This window comes from Alligator mississippiensis, chromosome 5 (genome assembly GCF_030867095.1).
Source record: "Alligator mississippiensis isolate rAllMis1 chromosome 5, rAllMis1, whole genome shotgun sequence".
NCBI classification, from domain to species: Eukaryota; Metazoa; Chordata; order Crocodylia; family Alligatoridae; genus Alligator; species Alligator mississippiensis.
Window position 1 is genome coordinate 143,159,732 of NC_081828.1, and position 21,608 is coordinate 143,181,339.

A 21,608-nucleotide genomic window follows, 5' to 3' on the forward strand; every position below is an offset into this window, starting at 1 on the left:
GGCATCAGATGCTGCAGAGCAATTTGATAGCCTAACCTCTTCTTTTTACTTTGTACAGTGAGCAGCCTTCACCTTTAGATGGCCTCCAGTAGCATAGCAATATTATTCCTCTTGGCATCAAAAAGATATTGATGCCCTTCCACCTGCTTGAGCTCTTTCTTCTCCTTCTCAGTTACCTGCTCCAGTCTGTTAATGCTTTAATTCAGTAGAGGCTATCATGGCTGCTAACTGAGGAAGTGCCATAACACTTTCATTGTTAATCATGTAGAATCTAATTTTCATAAGGGCTGAGATCCTGCTGCTTTCTTTTGCTTCATTTGGAGTTGTGAATCTTCCACATTTAAAAAAATTAGGTCTGTATCTGTTCTTGAAGAAAAAATAGAGAAGGATCTTGGACCACACAGTGGAAGGTCTCCGGGCAAAATTTCTAGAAATGTCTAGTGATTTTGGATGCCTCAAATTTTGAGACACCTTAAAGGAGCCTAATATTCAGGGTCTCAGTACATTCTTAAAACAGAACTATGTAAGATGTCTCAACTTGTGCATCTCAAAATAGTGACGCAAACTCTTTTGGAAAATCTTGCTTTCTGATTCAAGCGTTGGGATAATAGAACTTAAAAAAATATTTTTCTTTCTCTTTCTTTATGGGAAGTGTCCTACCCAAAGAATTTATAATCTAGATGAATTAGCAAAACTGTTGTGAAGAGACCAGAAAAGAGACAATGAAGCACCCCTTCAACATTGTGAATAGGAAAGAGAAGATGCTGGTTCACAGTATGACACATATGCCAATTTAAAAAAAATGTTAAATTCTTAGTATTGTTTAAGTGCAGCTCTTTGTTTCCTTGGTAACATTCAGTTGTGTGGTACTGGCTGCTTTCAGAGTCAGGTATTGCCTGTCAATGTCAAGCCTGTCAGTCCCCAATGCATACCAGATCTCATTATGGGGGATCATAGCTTCAACGGCAGTAACCCAATCCATTAATGCACAAGTTAAGCAAGAAATATATAAATATTTAAAACCGTTGTATATTTACTAGTGTAATATCGAAATAAATTCAGGTCTTCAGGGGTTGCAGTCTAATTATGACAAGCCAAGTCTGGAGTTCCGTCTTTTTAACATTGATTCATGTTGCTACCCCTTCCCCCAGCACCTCCATAAGCTCTTCATAGTTGTTCTGTGACTCAGCCAAACAGAAATTTTGTCAGCTTAGTGTAGTGAAGAATGAAAAGTAGTAACTAACATAGCTTGTGTTTTGCAATTTCATTCAAAAAGAAGCATTGAAAATCCAATATTTTCATACTTACCAAAAAAGTTTTCTGTATTCTTATCTTCCAACATACCCCCATAGCCACATTCATAATATAAATATTTTGCAAATCATAATATAAATATTTTGTATGTTCATCACTAACACATTTTCCTTTTATTTACTGGCCATAGTGAGAAATCATATATTCATAGAATAAAGCCAGAAAGGACTATTCAGTCATCTAATTTGACCTCCTGCATAAATTATTATTTCATGCAGGCTCTTGAGTGCAGTAACATGGGTTTGGCTAAAATGGTATTTCCAGTAAAGCTTACAGTCTTAACTGGAAGACATCAAAAGGTGAAGAATTTACTGTAGTTTTGGTGGTGTGTTTCAATCACTACTCACCTTCACTTTTAAAAATGTGTGTCTTACTGAATTTGTATGGCTTTATTTTCCAGCACTCAGCATTTTTTCCTCATTGAGATACATACATACCATAATCAAGTCACCTTTCAATCTTTTTGATAAACTTAAATGGGCTATTCTATTAGTTCTTTAAATCTCAGTGTAAGGTATTTTCACTAGTTCTCCATTCACATTTCTGGCTTGTATTTGTAGTTCATTTAATTTTTCAGTATTTTGTTCATAATGTGTCTTATCAGAACTTTGGGCAGTATTCGGCATTAATCTTACCAAAGCTAAATAAAGAAGTAAAAGCACCTCTCCTAGTCCAAAACTTAATTGACTATTAGGTTTTATTTTTTGTTTGTACTCATAGGGTGCAGCTACACATAGCCCTATGTAGCAATCATATGGGTCTACACAAGATCGGCAGCTAAGTTGCCATAACGGCATGCTCCCCTGGTATAGCACATATGTGTGTGTATATATATAAATATATATATATATATATATATATATGGTATATGGCAACATAGCAGCAAAATCTAACTATGCACCATGTCCATGGTGCAGTAACCACCCATACTGTGCCATGCTTTAGTACTTCCAGAAGGAAGTACTAAAGCATGGTGCTGTAGCAATGATGCCATATGGCAACATGTAGACACATCCATAATGTACTTAAAACTTCTTATTGTCTTTAGCACTGACAGGCATGAATTTTCCGATGCCTTTTACTTCTCAATTGTAGTGTGGAGCCAGCTTAATATTATTTTCTGAAAAAGTAATAATTCTTGGGGAATAAAAGGATTAGGTTAGACTTTAGAGATTCCACACATAGGATAGAATAGGGTCAGTGGCCTGAAAGTAACTAGATTAAGGAGGTCAGACACAGTTTGCTCAGAGGCCTTAAAATAAATGCTAATGGCTAGGCATGGCATGGCATGGCTTTTTTTTTTTTTTAGTTTGCAGCCCTTAGTGCATATTTGCATTTCTCTGACTCTACTACAACTGCCTATTGGTGGGAACCTATGCCCAGGTCCACCAAACCTCACTCATTTCAGTGAAAGTCTTTTGGCTTAATGATCAAGGTACTTAAAAAACCCCCCAGAAACTCCTATTGTGTGGAAATTCTCCTGGCTATTTTTTGACAACTCAACATTGTCACAAATTGTAGCAGACTCTTTTACACAAAACCAAATTTCTATCCAACATTGATCCTGGTATTAATACCTCCAAAAATCTGGATTTTCCTTATTTGCTTCACATTAATATGTCACTGATTTACGTGAAATTATTATTACTTCAGATTTTCTCTGTGCTAGTCACAGAGCAATCTGACCCTACTTAGCTTCAGGTAGAAAACTAGCCTATGAGACCTGGCTAGCCAGATCTATCTTTTCTTCCTACATTCAAATTTAAGGGATTCTCCATCATTTGGAGGAGGGAGATGCCTTCATTTAGGAATATTTATTTTCCTTTTTTTTTTTTTGGTGAATAACTCCCTTTTATACTGAAGGATTTTGTGGCACAGTGTTTTTCTGAGGCATTTACAATCTCAGAGAAGAAGGAGAGCTGCCTTTGAGGTGGATTTAAAGGCAAGCTCTTTTCCCCTGGATTTTGCTGGGTGCATGCTTATGTGCAGGTTGCACTGAGAGTGCCAGCCCTCTTTCTCTGGAAGATCCCCCTTTGTTTCTTCCTGTATCATGTGCCCATGGTTTTTGGGTACCAAGTCAGCTACCATGCACGGAAATAACAGGTGTGTGGGTGTGTGTGGAAAATGTTAACATGGGTGGGTGTGCATGTGTGGAAATAATGTGGGGTGGTGAGTGTGCATGTGTGCACGAGTGTGTGTGAAAATAACACGGGGGTGTGTGGAAAATGTTAACACGGGTGTGTGCATGTGTGGAAATACCATGAGTGTGTGTTAACATGGGCATGTGGAAATAACGTGGGGGGTGTCTGTGCGCGTGAGTGTGTGCATGAAAATAACACAGGGTGTGTGGAACATGTTAACAAGGGTGTGTGTGTGGAAACAACATGGGCATGTTTGTGTGTGAAAATAACATGGGGCTGCGTGTGTGTGTGCATGTATGGAAAATGTTAACATGGGTGTGCATGTGTGGAAACAACGTGGGGGGGTGAGTGTGTGTCTGAAAATAACACGGGGTGTGTGTTTGTGTGGAAAATGTTAACATGGGGACGTACGTGTGGAAATAAAGTGTGTGCGCGTGCTAGTGTGAGAGAGACTCCCTGCCCCCTTCCCCACCATGCCACCTTGCCTGAGGGAGCTGGAGGCTGCGGAAGCGCCCGGAGCGTTGCCTGACCTGTGCCCCTTGGGTCCGCGCCCCGCCCGCAGGGTTAGGCTGGGGTTGGGGCCGCGCCCGCCGTGTCCTCGGCGCTGCGCCGGGAGCCGGGCCTGGCAGCGGGCCAGCCGCGCGGACGGTATAAATAGGCGGCCCCGGGCTGGCGGCTGAGGAGCGGCAGCAGCTGGAGGAGCCTCCTGAGCCGGGGCGGGGACTGTGCGGGGCGTGAGCGCGCGGAGGAGCCCGAGGCTCGGCTTCACCTGCAGCCTTTCGTGCGGGGCGCGGCGCCTGCGGCCGGGACCAGCGCGGGCCGGGCTCGGGGCACCATGAGCGGCGGCGCGCACTGCGAAGGCGACATGGAGGGTAAACGCCACCTGGCCTCGCCGCTTCTCTCTCTCCTGCGGCGCGGGGCGGCCGCCTCCTCTGGGGTCCTGGGGGCGCTTGCACCGGGATGGCGGGGCGGGGGGGGTGGCTTCCCGGCCCCTTCTCTTCCCCTGGCTGCGCTGCTTCCTCACCCGCCCTCCCGGGGGGCCCAGCGCTGCTCTCCCTGCCTGCCTGCCTGGGCGGCCGCGGCCTCTGCGGCTTGTTGGGATGTCTCCACTGGGGGAGGGGGCAGGGGACGGGACCGGGCCTCTTCTAAGGACTTTCTCTCTTCTTGATGTACTTCTCCTGTTTCAGGAACCGCCCCAGCCATTCATGGAGCTCCTAAAGGACACCATGCTTGAATAGAAATAACCCCTTTTATATACATACCCCCCCCATAACTATAGATCTATATGTATACATATGCACATATATATAAACCTACAGATATATGTATATGTATAGACACACATGCATATATAACTATACATCTAAATATAGTCCTCTAGATCTATATATATATATATATATATATATATATATATATATATATATATACACACACGCATATATACTGATGTGTATGTATATAAGCATGCACACCCATAGAAGCACTTGTACATGCATGCATACGTACATATATGCATATATATGTGCTTCAGTCATGCCTCCAAATCACCTGTGCAGGTTAGAAGCGCTTCAAACCATTTCTGAAGCCAGGCTGCCTTTGCAGCCGTTTATTACCCCAAGTGCTCTGAGGGAGAGAAACGACCCCAAATCTGCAGAGAAATATGCTGGTGCTTTAAAGCAAGGAAAAATAAAATGGTTTTAGAGCCATGTTGGTTGTTACATCAGAATGTAAATGCCATTGTAAATGAAATGGAAAAAAAAAAGAGGGGGGGGGGAAAGACATTAAATTTATTAGGTAATGAAAAAGCAAAAGGTCACCTATAACTTCATAGATGTTCAGAAAAGGAAAGGCCGGTTGTTTCAATCTTAAAAAGAAAACCTTTAATGACAGGTGAAAAGAGATCTGGCAAGACAGTATAGTGTGGCACATTTATCCTTTCAGTTTCTTGCTGTATTATTAACTTGCACAAGTTAGAAATGTGCACTTCTTTGCTCTGTTGCTAGTCTGGGCATATTTTTTTAAAGAAGTGCTTGCCCACAAGCTCATATTCCAGATAAGCGTTATTTAACTTTTTTTCCAGCACGTAGCCTCCTGTTAAAATGGTCTGGGATTTCCTGCTGCCTTCTAGTCGTATATGAAGAAGGGTGGCTAACACTCCTGCAACTGGTTGTGGTTCCCGTATTAAGAACCTGTGTTCTAGCTGCCACCTTTCAGATCATCTGATTTTACATTGTTTAGGTGTTTCAATCCAGCATCTGTTTTGTGGGAAGTTTTCAAGTGAACAACTTAATAATAAAAGCATTTTTTTTTTTAAAGATGAAAGTGCCAGGTACTTATTTTTTAAGAATCATGCTTTATGTTTTTGGCTTAATTTGCCCTGTGCTCTATACACTTAATGGCTTGTGTGTAGGACATGGCTTGTGTGTAGTAAAATATGTTGTAGTGTCCACTGTAATGCAGACCATTTAGTTGCATGAGGCACACCTAGAGGGGACTGAACAGCTTCAAAAAGTGTTTTTCTCAAACAGTTAATTTTAATTTCCTTTGTCAAGGCTAAATTTCAAAGTCTTCTACTAAAATGCCTCTGCTTTATTCCAGTACACACACAGAAGTCCTTAATGTTCACTTATGCTGTAAAGTGATCCTTGGTTTCAAATGTAGTCAAAAGCATAATGTCAACACTTTTAATAAGGAGCTCCCTCAGAAATGATTTGCCTCAGCCATGTATGTACTATTGCTTTCCAAGCCCTTCCATTCTGTTCTCCCACTTATTTGCTCACAAAAGCATCTATAACTTCCTTATTCTTTCTTTCCCCCCACAAATAACTTAGTCCTTTCATTATTTAGCCTAAAACCACTTTGACTTACTATCTTTCCCTCTGCTCAGTATTTCACAGAGTGTCCTTTCACTGGTTTCTCTATCTGACAGACGCTTGCTTTTACCTAGCAACAGGGGAGATGGAAATTTGGTTACTTGATGACTCCTGATGACAGCAGTTGCAGGCACATTGTCCTGTGGACTCAGGTGGTGGGGCTGTTAGTTAAGTGGGGAGTATATTCCCCCCGCAGGATGATGGATGGTCAGTTGGGGAACAGCTCCTTTGTAGTTCTTGAGGTGGGCAAGTCTTCCTTGACTACTGAAGATCTCTCCTGCTGACTTTTAGATTGAATTTGTAAAGTGGATCTTCATGGGCTAATGCACAAGTAGTTCTCCTCGGTCTGCAGCCTTGTAACAGGGCTTCATGTTCCCTTCCAGGACAAGCTCTTTATACTTATAGCTGGTCCGTGGGAGGTGGAATGCAATTGCTACCAGACTCTTTTCCAGTGCAGGAGTAGGATGGTCCTTATTTTGCATTCTGACACTGGCTAGTAGAATGGGAGAGGTTACAGAGATGCAGTTGTGAGGTATACTCCTAATAGATACAGTCCTCTCACTGACTACTGTGGTTCCACTTGGGGAGTGGTGATAATTCTTTGGGATGCTTCTCGATTTACAGCTTTATATAACTATCACAGCAAAAAGAAACCTGGTACATGGCTGTTGGTAGCAGATTCACAGGTGCCTCTCAGCTGCAGAAGTGGAGCCCAGCTGTATATGTCTTTCAGTCTTTGGCACTGGTTGGCATTGGTGCTTTTTTTTTTTTCAAGTACACTTGGCAAGGAAAAGGCTTGGAGAATTATATGCTTTATTTAAATGAAAAAAAAAAAAAACAGCTGAGGTTCTCTCTCATGGGGCCTAGAGGCTGTCTATTAAGCAGAGTCTGATGCCAGCCTCCTGTAGCTCATCAGATAGAACCAAATAGAATTAGTGCCGGAAATTGCTGGAGGAAGGGAGAACAGTTCATGCAGCATGCTCCCTTTTAACTTCTGAACTGTTGGCTGCCCATATGTGTGAATATTGCATGTCTGGGGAGCTATGCAGTATCAGGTGCTGCCAGCAGAATGGGACGATGAGTCAGAGAGCATCTATTTCAAGTAGGATGCTTCCATCTGAAGCTGGTGTAATGTGCAGCCTAATAAATGCAATGAAAATTAAGGCTGCTTGATGTCTATGGTAATTTGACCTGAAAAAGGACACTGGGATAAGCTTATTTGACGAGGGAGACGTTATGACCTCCTATGTTAAATAGCAATTAATCGAGAGAAGAGAAACATATGTATGCAAGAAACCAAGATAGCATAAAATAAACCATTCTACATAAGTAGATTCATACTGCTTTAAAATTTAAAATTTTTTCTTGGCATTTAATGACAGCTTGGTGAAACAGCTTAACTTGACATCTGAGAAACAGAATCGATACTATTTCTTTCCTAAGATATCTTCTTCATTTGTCAATTACTTACCTAAAATTGTTGCGTTCTAATAGAGTTGGGCTCTTATTGCATATTAACTCAGTTATTATCGCTTCTTAGAGGATGTATAAATTATACATCTGAATTCCTTATTTCTTAAATATTCTAAACGGTGTACTTTGAAGGGCATATACATTTCTGTCAACATTTACAATAAATGTTAAGCACAAAGCATAGACAGACTTAACATTTTCACACTTGTATTTCCTTATGCATTTTGGAGGTTCAAATTTAGGACAGTGAATCTAAATATTCATTTAAAATATACATTGAAAACACATAACATCGAAATAACAACAAATTGCATTTTCACCAACCCTTTTGTTTTGTTATGTTTCAGTCACGAATTGCAGAGCTAGTTGAAGGCAACTGTTTGTAAAGCATTAGAATTAGCAGCTTAAGGAGAATCTGCAGGACAGCTAAATTGAGACAGTTTTTCTATCTTTTTCCTCCATCTGTGCACACTAGTTATCTTTTATTAGCACTAATGGAGTTTATGCATGAGCACTGAGGGAATAATGGTTAGAAAAGCCAACTAGTTATCGTGCATAGCACGTCAGTGCTGTTTATGATGGATATTCTCACATTGTTGAGTGAATTTTAGGAATCATGAAAGTCCTATGTATAATACATAATGAAGAACATACAGGTCCATATTTGAATGAATGAGCAATATGGAAGCTTTAGATTAAGCATGAGTAAAACTCAACGTAATTGTAAAGATTATTAACCAGTAGAATAGCTTGCCTTGTAGTAGGGTGAAGCTTTGTTGCATCTGTGGTGGTTCAGGAAACATGAAAAAAGCAAGGGTTTTTTAGTGATATCTTTTATTGGACCAACTATAGTTGGGAGAGATGTTTGACAGGTTTTCGCTCAGAAAGTGCCCTTCTTTATCACCACAAGCTTGTCTGATCTCTTTCCCTACTTTACATTTCACATATTTATGCAGCTATTATACCTATGTTCATAACAGATCATTTGAATTATAACTGTTTGATGTAATAATATATATACTGATAGATGTCAGAGAGCTTTTTGACTGCTTTTTGACTAGCTGTGATAGCTAAAATTTTTAATAACTGTCAAGGCTTGCATTAGTCTTTGTTATGTCTCAGGTATTTTGAGATTTTTTTTTATTTTTGATTTATTTTTTTAATATTTCAATCTTTGCCATGTGTTAGAGAAAATTATATTTTGTTACAAAAGCTGGTTGGATTGCCCTACACTGCTAGGAGTTGTATGTAAATGTAAAGTTATTTGCACTTCAGGATTTGTTCTCATGATGCTTAGAAGGAACTTTAGCTACTTGGTATATGTTGGTCACATTTCTTCAAGTAATCTGTTTCTACTTGCAATGGACACAACTCTGCATCACCTTGAAGAGAATGAAAACACACCTTTCCTTGCTATTGGCATGACTCTCTGAATCACCTAAAAACGAATGAACACATACCTTTTATTCCCTAGATAATAGTTTTTTTTGTTGACTTCCCTATTTTCTCCTTAAATTTACACTCTGTTTTTTTCCAGCCATTTTTATTTACATATTGCCATTGACCAGACTGACATTCCCCTTTTCTTAGATTCCAATGGCACATTGATAAATCTACTGGAGGCCATGTGTCATTTTTCTTTATTACCTATTTGTGTCGAAATTAAAGTTCTAAAATTATTCCTTTTACTAATATACCTATAGAGATTATGGAATATATTTTTATATCTTTCTCTCCTTTACAGTTAGAAGGCGAGTGATAATACATTGATTAAATACCTTCCACCAGTCTTGGTAATCGCTTACAAGTTTGGCGAAAGAACTGTTAGCCTAGAGATTTAATACTAATGGTATATGTCCAAATGTAAAGTACAGCATTATTTCCTTGATTATCTTTTGCAGACACTCTTTTGTTTATATACAAGCTAGTGTCCAGCCTGTTTGTCTACTAAGTTGTTTAATAGCTGTTTCCTTTTTTTTTTGTTTTTCATACTTACTTTTGCAAAGCCATTAATTGTTTAGAACAAATAGTTGTTTAGGGGTGTCGGTGGTAAGGCCGGTGGGCCAGACCAACCCACAGAGCTGTATTAGCTGGCTGGTGGGGCTCCTGGAAAAGCCTGGAATTTGGAGACGGAATGAGCAGAGGGAGGGACCCACACGTGGATTCTGTGTATGGATTCACAGGAGGCGGTGGAGGCAGATAGCATAGTCAAGTTCAGAAAAGGGAATTGATAAACTCTTGGATTTGTTGATGGTTATTGAGCAGAATGGCTGGAAATATTTCCTTTGGCATCTCTAAAACAATAATGGTGGATGCCAGGGATGATATTGAATAAGGGCATAGATCGCTTTAGAGATCCAGTTCAGTACTCTCCCTCTATAGCATCCATTTTTGCTGCTGTCAAAGACAGAATACTAGGTCTGACCCAGCATGGCGCTTCTCATGGCCTTATGTCCATTAAGGATGCTTGGTGGCTGTGGAAGGGTAAGTGACAGGTATGTTAATTCCTGAGGCTCAGGAACCCAAAATGGTTCATACTGCTGTCACTTATCCCACTGCTGAAGGTGGGAATGAATCTGGCCCAGAAGGAGTCCTGAGGTCTAAATTTGGCCCAGATTTTGATGCTGCTGGTATAGAACATGCAAGTCTGTAATGACTTAACATTTAAGGAAAGTAATAGCTTTATTAATAAACTACTTATGATCCTTTTTATTTTTATTTTAAGGAAATAAAAAGTATGCATACATTAATATTTGGATGGTGTTTTAAATGTTTACACTTGCAATTAAAATTATATTACTATTAACAGAATAATTTATTATATTGTAAAATATTAAAATATGTCGTGCCAACATTTAAATTATAAAGATAATTATGCATGTAAAATTAGTGTTTGTTAGAGTTGCACCGATACATTTGTCCATATTGGATGGGCACCAATAAAAGAAAAATTGATATTATTGGCAACTGGCTTTTTTTGACTGGTGCAGCTGGCAACGTAATGGATAAAATGCTACGTGCACGCATGCAGCCACCATGTACATGGCCAGGAATGCAGCTTGGAACAGAGTGTCCGGCCAGTAAGTCTGTGGGGGGAAGGTGCATGGGGGAGGGAAGGGATGAGGAGGGCAGATCGAGGGCCCTGTGGTGAGGGAGGGAGTGGGGCAGGTGCTGCCCCGCCCGGGTGGAGTTGAGCATGGGATGGAGCCATGGGCTGCTTGTCTGGAGGGTGCTGCAGGGCTGCACTCAGGTCAGGTGGGGGTGGGGTGAGCAGGAAGGGGGGGGCAGGGGGTAGGCTACAACCCCCCCATGCTGGGAAGTGTCTGGCGCAACCCCTTGGCCCTGAGTCCTCAGTGGGCAGCCTGCCCTTGTCCCATGCACAAATCTAGGTGGGTCCCCCCCTCCCCACACCCCATGCCCACACAGACGAGCCATGCACAGTTCCATTCCATGCCTCGTCCTGCCCCAGATGGGCAGTGCCTGCCCCTGCCCCACTCCCTCCCTCACTGAAGGGCCTCAATCTGCAACCCATCCTTCCCCCACAGACTTACCAGCCAGATGTTGTTCTCCAAGCTGTTGGGTTGTGTATCAGCTATCAGATCAGTATCAGCTGATATGGCTGGTTAGTAATCAGCCATCAACATGAGCCAAAAAAATCATTATTGGTGCCCCCCTAGTGTTTGTTGCAACAAATCAAACATGCAAAACAATTACATGGCATGGATACATGTTAAATGCTTTGGTCTATATCTAGGGATCCCGGTTTTCTCTGTTTAAAAATCCAAAATTCTTGATTAAAAAAATCCAAGCATCTCTGATTAAAGACCTCAAAATCTGCAATAAAAACGAAATGCCACTATATAATCTGTATATCTTGGGTATCAGCTGAACACAATATTTTATTGACATACTTATAGTTTTAAAGCAGTTTGGAAGCCTGTTACTGGCTCAATCATAATAAAATGCATTCTAAATACCTATATATTTTGGTGTTTGATTTTGATTTTTTTTTTTTAACATAGTAAATCAGAGCTCCCTCTGCCCCCTTCACTCACCAGGATGTGAGTTCAGCTGCGGCTGTCCCTCCTGCTGCTTTGTGGTGCTGAGCAGCCCTGATATGCCATTGTGCCTCACTCCCAAGCCACAACCCGCCCAGCCCTGCTGCTGCCCCTCACTCCCAACCTGAAGACCCCTCCCCCTCCCAGCCTTGCTGGTGCCCCTCACTCTTGACACACTGCCCCCAGGCCTCAGCCTCTCAGTGTGCGGGGCAAGGGTGCCCGACCATAGATGATGCCATAAGGAATGCATCAGGGGATCATGGGGGGTGCATGTGTGTGCATGCACATGGTGCCTCCTGCCTGTGATCACCCTCCTCCCACTCCCCCCAGCCCCAAGCAGCTCCTTGCAGGCTGAAACTCTGCCAGTGTGCAAGGGGAAACCCTTGATTTCCTTAGTTTTTCTCCTTTAAAGGAGAAAATTTGCATTTTTTTTTCTGTGACAAACGAATGCTGCCGGCGGTGTTGGCGGCAAGGGGGGCTGGTGAGTGACAGCTGCCTGCTGGCACCACCAGCAGTGTTGGAGGTGCTCCTTTCAAGGGGTGCACCACTAATCTTGGGGTGCATGTACACCTGCGTGCACCACCTACGTGTCGTCAATGTGTGTATACACTAAAACAATTTTTACATTGAAATCCTTTTTGTAAAATGGGGGGAGAAAGCTTAAATGCAAAATTCAGGTAAAGTTAGGGTTCAAGAAAAAATATTCATTTAAACAAGTTTGTATGACTAATAAAAAACTTTATTATGTATTTAGTTGAGTCTTAGAACTATCAACTCAGTGCTTTGCTGCAATGCAAAATTATTTCTGGATGTTGGAAAAAACAGTCTTAAGGGTTAACAAAAGTTGATATCACAGCTGTTTGTTACCATGCAAACACAAGAAAAAACCTGGTTTACATCTTACAGGGGTGTAGGTTGTAGCCATGTTGGTCTAAGGACATAGTCAGACAAGGTTATTTGGATAAATCTGATATCTTTTATTAGACCAACTCAGATATTTGGAAACCTTATTAGCAAGCTTTTGGTTACCCTTCTTCAGGCTGAGGAAGCACCTGCAGTTGGTGTGTGCTGTTCTGTAAATGTATATACAATCAAATATCATATTCTTGTGTTGTGAAACACAGGAGTTAAAAACAAGCACCAAAAACCTTTATGTTTTTAAAAGTAATGTATTCATTTATATATAATATAATACTTTTGCAAGTTGACATTAGTAGCAAGGGGAAAAAATGATCATCTGTACAGACAGCATGTTATTAAATCTGATAAAACAAAAGTTCAGCAGTTGATATGAATCCATCTCTATGATGGTGGGCTCTTTGCAGGGGTGGCAACAGTGTCAGGCCCCATAATCTTAACACAAGAATTAATTAATTCATAGTGTTTGAAGCAGTTTTATCAGAAACATCCTTAACTTCTTTATTCAGTAAAACATTTTCTTCTCTGTGTTCTTTGTTTTCAGTTATTTAGTTGAACAACTGCTGTATTATTACACTGCTAGTTATTTACATTTACCAGCCTGACACTCAGACTGGCTATCTCACTTTGCCAGTAACTTCCTTGCTACTCTGAATGCTGGAGCTGAACTTTGTTATCGCTTTGCTTTCTAACTTTAGTACATAGGCCTACAATGCCATGCAGGCCTTCACTTTGTTTTTTAGTAACATTTTGAACCACTTTGCTTAGGAACAGCATCTTTGCAAATATCCTGTTTGGCACCATATATAGTTTCTTAAGGAGGGGTGCCTTTTTCTTAAAATTATTTTCTACGGGTAAGGAAAAGCTGTGCATGTTTTTCCTTCCTTCGTCTGAATCAAGCATGCCTCGTGGTTTATCTCAGTCAGTTCAGGCTGCAGTGTTATCAACCTTGAACAGAAGCTGTTTGTTTTATTCAGCTTGTATGCTGAGTCTCATGCCTGCTAGTATCCTAGATGAGGCCCCAGTTCTGTTACTTCTGTGTCAGGACTGTTGGGCCTTTAAGCTAGGTACAGACCTTCAAAAAGCCCAAGGTGGAATTGATCCAAGTTGCACAGTTTATGTAAGCAACATAGTTTAGATCAGTAGTGAACAGAATGCACACTTGCCTTGCTGAGGGGGGGAGGAAGGCAAGGGTTGCAAATCTTAGACCAGATTCTGCTATTTTTAAACCAGTCTACATGTGCTGAACTGCTGTTCTGTTATGGGTATAGACTAGCTTCCGATTGCTTATATGGTAAAAATATAATGTCTGTCCCTGGCCTCAGAGAGAGAAGACTGTCTACAATCTGGTCTTTGTTTACTGGTTTATACACAGCAGTAAAGTGCAGTGTTAATCTCTTTATTGATTACACTTCCTGATGGTCCTCTATGCCCTCTAGCAGGTAGGGGTATGACTACCATCCAAACTAGATTACTGACTCTGTAACCCCTGGCCCAAAATTCAGGTTGTGACCCTGGGACATGCTTGCCACTGTTTTTTTTTCTTTTCATCTTTCTTTATGTTCTTGATTGACAAGGCTGCTTTGGTTTTAAAACTAATCTGAGGAATTAACAAATCTATTACAGCAAAACTATATCTAATGCATTTGTATCAATTGCTACTATTAAAATTTTAAAGCTAAAGCCAGGATATAGTATACCTGGATTATCTTTGTCAAGTCCTCTTGTATAATGTTTCTTTTCAGGGCTCTGCTCTGTTTAATTTGATCTCAGTTCTGGTTTAGCTGGACATGTTGATTGTTTTTTTTACTTTGCTGACCCAGCTTGTTATAACATCTGCAAAAGGGTAACTGTTCATTCAGAAACAGGTTTTGAGGCCTCCTGCTTTAGGTACACTTCTGCAGCTTGGTTTAGCACCCTCGAAACTAATGAAGTCTGGCAATACTGTTTTTAACTAACTCATGATATCCAACTATTTGGTTCATTATTACAAGTTGTTTGGAGGGTTTTGTTGAAGTTTGTTTAGCCATCACAACCATATTACATATAGGTGATGCCAACCTTTTGGGCCACATGAGTGGCATGGGGCCTCTAGACCAGACCCTATGCAGGGTGGATATGTAGGACTGCTCTATGAGTTTGATCCTGATGTGTCCCAGCTGAATCCAGCTATGTGCTGGCCCAATTCTATATGTCCGGATCTGGGAACATGATTTGGCACACAGGGCTATAATATCTGGTCCATGGGACTCTGTATGGATCTGGAAATTTGGCAGCAGGGGAAAGGCAATTAATGTTGCCTTTGCTTTGCCCAGGAGCGCTGTGGACTGGATGGCTCTAGTGGCCAGATCTGACCTAGAGGCGGGAGGTTAAACACCCCATGTCTATGTAATAAAGACAGTTCAAAGGAAAATGAACTTGGGTAAGCAGCCTGAAGATAATATAGAACATATAATAGAAGACTAAAAAGGAATGTAAAGGAGGATCTATTCCTCTGAAAATGTAGCAAGAGCCAAACAAATGAGAAAAATAGAGATAGCTAAAATGAAGTGTAGGCAATTTTAGTGTTCCAAAATTTGAATATGTGTTCTTAAATTCAAATGAATTTCTTTTTAGTAGGGAACCTGCTTATAAAACCTAGAGTAGGTACAAATTGTAGATAAATATTTTTTCAGTAAATGTGTTGCTTATAAAAAAAAAAGCCAACTATGGAAAAGCAACAATAAGAGAGAAGGGCAGGGATGGCAGAGGGTGGCTTTAAAAGAAATCTCAGGATTACAAATTTATTTTGAGTAACATCACATTTCCAGGAATGTAGTCTATGCTGAGCCAAAGGTTTTACCAGGAAAACAGCAAAACCTGTAAAGAGAGACCAGATAAGTCCATTAGGGACTTGAGTTTCCCAGAATACACTCCTGCTAGCTTTAGAAGTCTGTGTCCCCCTACCCACTGTTGTCTCAGGTACTTAATACTATGCAAAACTGGGATACCTCATAGGTATAGTCTCACCCCCTAAAAAATGGCATGATGTTACCAGGCAGGGTATTCCTCTCAGCTACTTCGCTTCCCTTCACCACCCGTATGAGTTGTCTCACTAGTATATAGCCAGCTTGCTGCCATGTTGATCTTCTGATCCACTGACCCTGTTGATCTTCTAAAATATCTTTTCCCCAGGCAGACTACTCCATCATAGAGGACTGGTTCTTGTCTTCTGAAGCTCTGATACCTCATATATCAAGCAACAGAACATTATACATATCTGACTTTCATCTAGTGTAGTGCTGAAACTGACATGAGATGACAAAGTATAAGGGAAGCAAAGAGAACAATAAAAAAACCCCCTATTCATTCTGCCTCTACAGGAGAGATAAAATTGGTAAATTATGCCTGGAGAGGGGGTGCATTTCAGCTGGCTTGGACCATTTGAATCTTACCTTGTGCATGGTGATCTAGCATGCATGACATAGTTGGGTGTTAAGGTACTGTGATACCTAATCTAGGGTATTTTGCCTCCTGAACATGTCTGTGTACTGTAGAGGGCTGCTAGTGTCCTGAGAGCCACTGTTGAGCACCGCCACTCGGCAATCCTCAACATTGTGGTTCTAGGAGTGGTACTGCCAAAAAACCTTATCTGCTAACGCATCATATAGCAGGGTCATCTCTGCACAAAAAAAGATATATGGATGCTATCTTGGTTCCCTCACTTCTGGGACTGTGCCAGGCTGGTCAGACCAGCATCACTGTTTATGGGGTGTGGGAACTTGACATCTTTTTATGTGCACAAAGCCATAGTTGACAGTATCATGGGGTGACGAGGCTGGAATATTGAAATCCTGAATTCTAGTTCTGGCTGTGACATTGACCTGCTTGTGTGAACCTGGGAAGGTCCTATCCCCTCTCTATGCCTCTATTTGTCCCATTCCAAAAATAGAATTTGCAATGCTAGGCTTGCTATTGATTATTCACGGTAGGTCCCAAAGGCCCCAGCTGAGATCCAGCGCCCATTCCATTGTCCTGAAGAGGTTATGAGTGTCTCGTTTTAATAGAGTGAGGTAGCTTAATGTAGCTAAGGTACCTAGCACTTAATGTGCACTGATTATGCCTATGTAGTGAATTAGTGGGCGTGTCTACATGTGCATTACTATGCTTTTCCTAATGCTCATTAGGACCCTCCATTAGTACCTCCATTATGAGGTACTAAATAAATGTGCATTAGGCTGCGCTAATGCGCAGTAGCTCGAGGGCATGCTTTTTAGGTCACAATGCACAGTGGTCTATACTGTATATTAGCATAGTAGCACTGTTTTTACATGCCACTTTAATGCACAGTAGAATAAACTACTGCATATTAAAGTGCATGTGTAGATGTGCCCATGTGTAGGAACTTATGTGCTGAAAATTCATGCTTTGGTTTACTGTGCAGTAACTTCTCTTTGTAGACAAACCTTTGCTTATCTATCTTACAGAAAGTTTGCAAAGATAAATTAGTATATGTAGTTATTAGCCACTGGCTAAGATCGCCCTCCTTCAGAAGTTGTTTGTAAAACAATGGAAAGAAAAAAAAAAAACAAGTTATTGTCAATGAGTGAATTTCCAGGGGGGAAAAAGCTGCCTTTAGAAGAAATCTGAAGTTTCGTATGTCTCTAATTATTTACTTTTAAATTTTAACTTGTATTGTTTTATGAGTACTGTTTTATCAAATTTCTGCTTCCTCAGTTGGTTTAGCAGATTGGTATTAACACTTGTTTTTAACTTACTATAAAAGAGAATAGCACTTGCATGAAGTTACAGTGTCACAAATTGCTTCTAAAATCCAGTAGCAAGATCTCCATTTAGACAAACTTATGTCCTTTCCCCCCCTGATTCTCCAGTAGAAATCTGAGGAGGCAGTGGGTACATTTATATTCTACTGGGGACCCACAGCAATCAAGCTTTGACTACTTGAAACTGCTGTAAGCCTCAGCATACCATGTACATTACTTTTGATTGAATGGCATGCTATCTTTTCAGAGAAAAGAAACAAAGACCTTGTTAGTTCAGCATAAAGTAATCATTATTGATGTAGCATTTTTTAATTAAAAGAAGGATTTTATATATATATATATATATATATATATAAGCATTCTAGATCACTGGCAGACATTAGGAGTTAAAGCATATGAGCTTGCAGAATCTCATTGAGGTCAGGGAGCTAGGATTTCTATTTTATACTCAGCATCTGCCAACATTTAGTTTCATATCAAGATGAATTCCAATTTTCCACAGCCCCTCTTCCTAATTGGAAATATTACAGCGTGAGTCACTATTGCAATTACTCTGTTGGGACATCAGAATGTCATTTTTAAATATTAAAATCTCCTGAGCTTTGGCTGCAGTGAAGATCCTTGCTAGCTGGGCATTTTATTATTATTTAAATGTAATACGTAGTAAGCAGTCAGCATACAGGGTGGTGGTTGTGCAGAGGCACAACCTTTTGCAAACATTTGACTGATTAGGATTCTGAAAACCTTTAGAGGCAGAACCTGATTCCTGGTTTGAAAGGTTTGGACTAATGCACAGGCATAATGCAGCTAAAAAGTCAAGTCACTTGCCTATCATAGGTTCTCCAATGGGTGGAAATCCTGGAGTGGCATATAACTGGCACGGTCAGTCCCCTCTGTCTCCTAATAGCCTCTTCTCTCAGAATGGGAAGCCAGGAATCAGGGGGATTCTAAGTAGTGCTACTCTTCAGTGATTCCCGTGTGGTGAAACAGGACCTTGGGCAATGGCCTCTATATAGTATAGCCCAGAAGTTTCACTCCACAGCCACTGTTGTTCCTTTCAGGTCCTATATCCTAACCCTCCTAGGAATTCTTACAGTCCTGGGACTCCATTGTGCAGAGATGTGAGGTAGAGCATTCCCAAGAGCAAATACCTCATCCACTTGTCTCTTTGTCAGGCTGTTTTTCCTATTCCAGCAATAGGGGGTTGGTTTTGTTGACAGCTCAGCAACACTTAAGCATCCTCTTTGCAAGTGGATGATCCTGCTGGGGCACCAAAATGGTTGCTCCCCACTGCTCCAACTGTAACTATGCAGCTTCCATTGCTATATGCTAGATTCTAACAAATCTTCATCTGCTGTCTTCAGCTCTTTCCTTGGTAGTTGGCCTGGGAAATAGATTTACTAAAAAATGTGTTTTGCCTTATTGCTAGAACAGTTTATTTTAGTAATAGGCATTTACAAGGGAATTATTACAAAAATATCTATTTATGCTAAGCAATTTACTGTTCATATAAATAAATGATCACATAATATATCACAAATTTGTTTTTAGTATGACATGCAGCATGAATGTCTTCCAAGATGTAAAAGGTTACTGCAAAAAGTACTCTAAAAGGTTGTAAACTATTCTATATGTACGCTGGAGATTAGGACAAGAAGCAGTGGGTTTAAATTGCAACAAATTATATTTTGGGTAGACATCAGGAAAAGTGTCTTAATTGTCAGGACAGTAAAGTAATGGAACCTAGGAAGGTTTGTAGAATCACCATCACTAGAGGCTTTTAAGAGCATATTAGACAAAATCTGTCAAGAATGGGTTACCGTTCCCTTGGGATCCTCCCTTGAGGCAAGGGGGTGGATTAGATTATATTTGTGGCTAGGGACAGGCATTACACATAAACTGGTTTAAGTGATCAGAAACTGGTTTAAACCTGTAACAGAACAGATGCTTAGTGCACATAAACCAGTTTGAAAATGGCTGAAACCTGTTTGAGATAGACCTGGTTGAATGTAGTATCAGACTTAACTGGTTTATGCAATGTCTGTCCCAGACCCCTTCCTGGTTTAAATTAAATCAGAATCCTCCAGCATCCCAGATGCTTTGCAACTTTGGGTGGAGCTTTGCTCTCTGCACCAGCCCAGCAGGGCTGGCCCCTCCCCTCTGCTCCCTGGCTGCAGCTGCAGCAGAGATTGCAGGTACAGCAGCATCTGCCTAGTTTCTTCCTGTTCCCCTACCACCCTCCTCACCACTCCCTGCTCAAGCAGGGATCCCCTCCTCCCCTCTGCCTTGCGCAGCCACCTCTCAGCATTAGCTAGCATATCACATGCTGGCTACAGTCTGTGCTGTGGGAGACGGGACAAAAGCAGAGAGGACAGTGTTGGTTTAGGGCTTTTTGGAGTTTATCAGCAGGTAGCTGGTAATGTCCCTCCATTCCTTCCTTGGAAAAAGTTGTTTAAGAAGAGCTTGAACTAATGAGAGAGGCTGTTGTTTTGCTGATGGGCTGATAAATGCTAGCAATTCACTGTGCAACTCCCTGCTGTGCAACTAAATGCTCTGTAATCAACAGTGGGGGGATGGGGGGGTCCCTAATCAGAGCATCCTGCCAGGGCCTGGCCATGCCCCCCTCCCAGCTCAGCACTGTGGAAAGAACGGGAGGGCTGCTTTAGCACCACCCAGCTTCTAGCCTGAGCCACTGAAGGCATGTGCCTGCATTTCTTCAGTCCAGAGGGGATGTCTCAATGGTTACAAACCGGTTTAGCCTAGCCAGGTTAGACTTACCTGCAAAGATTGAATCAATTCAGGCTTAGGCTTTTTGAATGTCTGTCCCTAGCCTATATGTCTCTTCCTGCCATATTTGCTATGGCTTACTGTTATTGCCATGGAAAGGAGGGCCACCCATATGATTAGGGGCCTGGAAGATAGGCCCTATGAGGTGAGACTCCAGGAACTGGGCCTGTTCAGTCTAAGAGAAGACTGAGAGGTGACTTGATAGCCGTCTACAAGTATGTTAGGGGTGAGCATCGAGATGTAGGGGAGCAACTCTTCAGGAAGGCACCAATGGGCACAAGCTAATAGAGGTAAAAATTAGGCTGGATGTAAGAAAAAACTTTTTCTGTAACGGTTACCAGAATCTGAAACACACTTCCCGCAGAGGTGGTTCAGTCACCATCCTTGTATGTGTTCAAGATGAGGCAGGATAAGTACCTTGTTGAGCTTGTTTGAGCCCTATAACTTCCTGCCTATAGTAGGAAATCAGACTTGATGATCTTGCAGGTCGCTTCCGGTCCTTCAGTTCTATGAAATGCATGGTCTGTGCGTGTGTGGGGTGGAGAGGGAGAGGTAGTTTAAATCTTGTTCTTTTTCTTTTAATTCATTCAAAACAAAAGATATTGAATGCTTTTGGAGGTTGTGACAATAAGTCTTTAATGCATGAAAGTATTTAAAATAAAGGTAGTCAAAATACATAATCAGAAATTAAAGTCAGTTTAAGAGTAATGCAGATGAAATTATTGAGTTGTTACAATTTACAATTCAGGCATTTTGAGCCAAATCTCTTTTTTTTAATTGCTCAAGTAATTGGTGGGATACATGCACAAGCAAATTGAACACAATTTGTCCCTAAATTCAAACAAGCTATGTACCCTTCTATTTCTGAGTCTCTCCTGGAAATGGCAAACTTCCCATAATGATGACTTCTACTTTCACAAATAATATTAGAATATGCCAAACACTCATTTACAGAAGGTAGCAGCAAAGTTTCTGTTGCAGACAAACACAGATGTACATCTTTAACTGTTAGTAATGCTTGCATAAAGAAAGTTGGGAACGTTAAAGTAAATTTTGTTTATTTTTGTAGGTATCCTTCTAGCTTCTGGCTCTCAATATAATGTGTTGTTTGAGAAAATAATATTGATGATAAAAACTATTAGTAATTTGAAAACCTTAAACTTTTGTGGTAGAATATTTCATTTTCAGAATGAAACGCCAGAATTAGGGGCTTGATTTTACTTCTGGTGAAGTAAATGATAAATCCCCATCACCTTGAATTGGAGCAAATCCTATTTT

At 41.0% G+C, this 21,608-nt stretch overlaps 1 protein-coding gene across 3 annotated transcripts in view; it reads left to right on the forward strand.

Annotated features, from left to right (window-relative positions):
* Nucleotides 1-21,608, forward strand: part of GADL1 (glutamate decarboxylase like 1) — a 189,874-nt gene that overhangs the window by 50,528 nt on the left and 117,738 nt on the right. The window contains exon 1 of one of the 3 annotated variants that reach the window (XM_059728825.1): nt 4,053-4,327. The exons of 1 other annotated variant lie outside the window; for it this stretch is intronic. In XM_059728825.1, coding sequence (XP_059584808.1) covers nt 4,291-4,327 — 37 coding nt within the window. In that variant the 5' untranslated portion in view covers nt 4,053-4,290. Of the gene's footprint in view, nt 1-4,052; nt 4,328-21,608 lie in introns of those variants that run through there. One more of the 3 variants, XM_006262574.4, reaches the window with a different exon arrangement.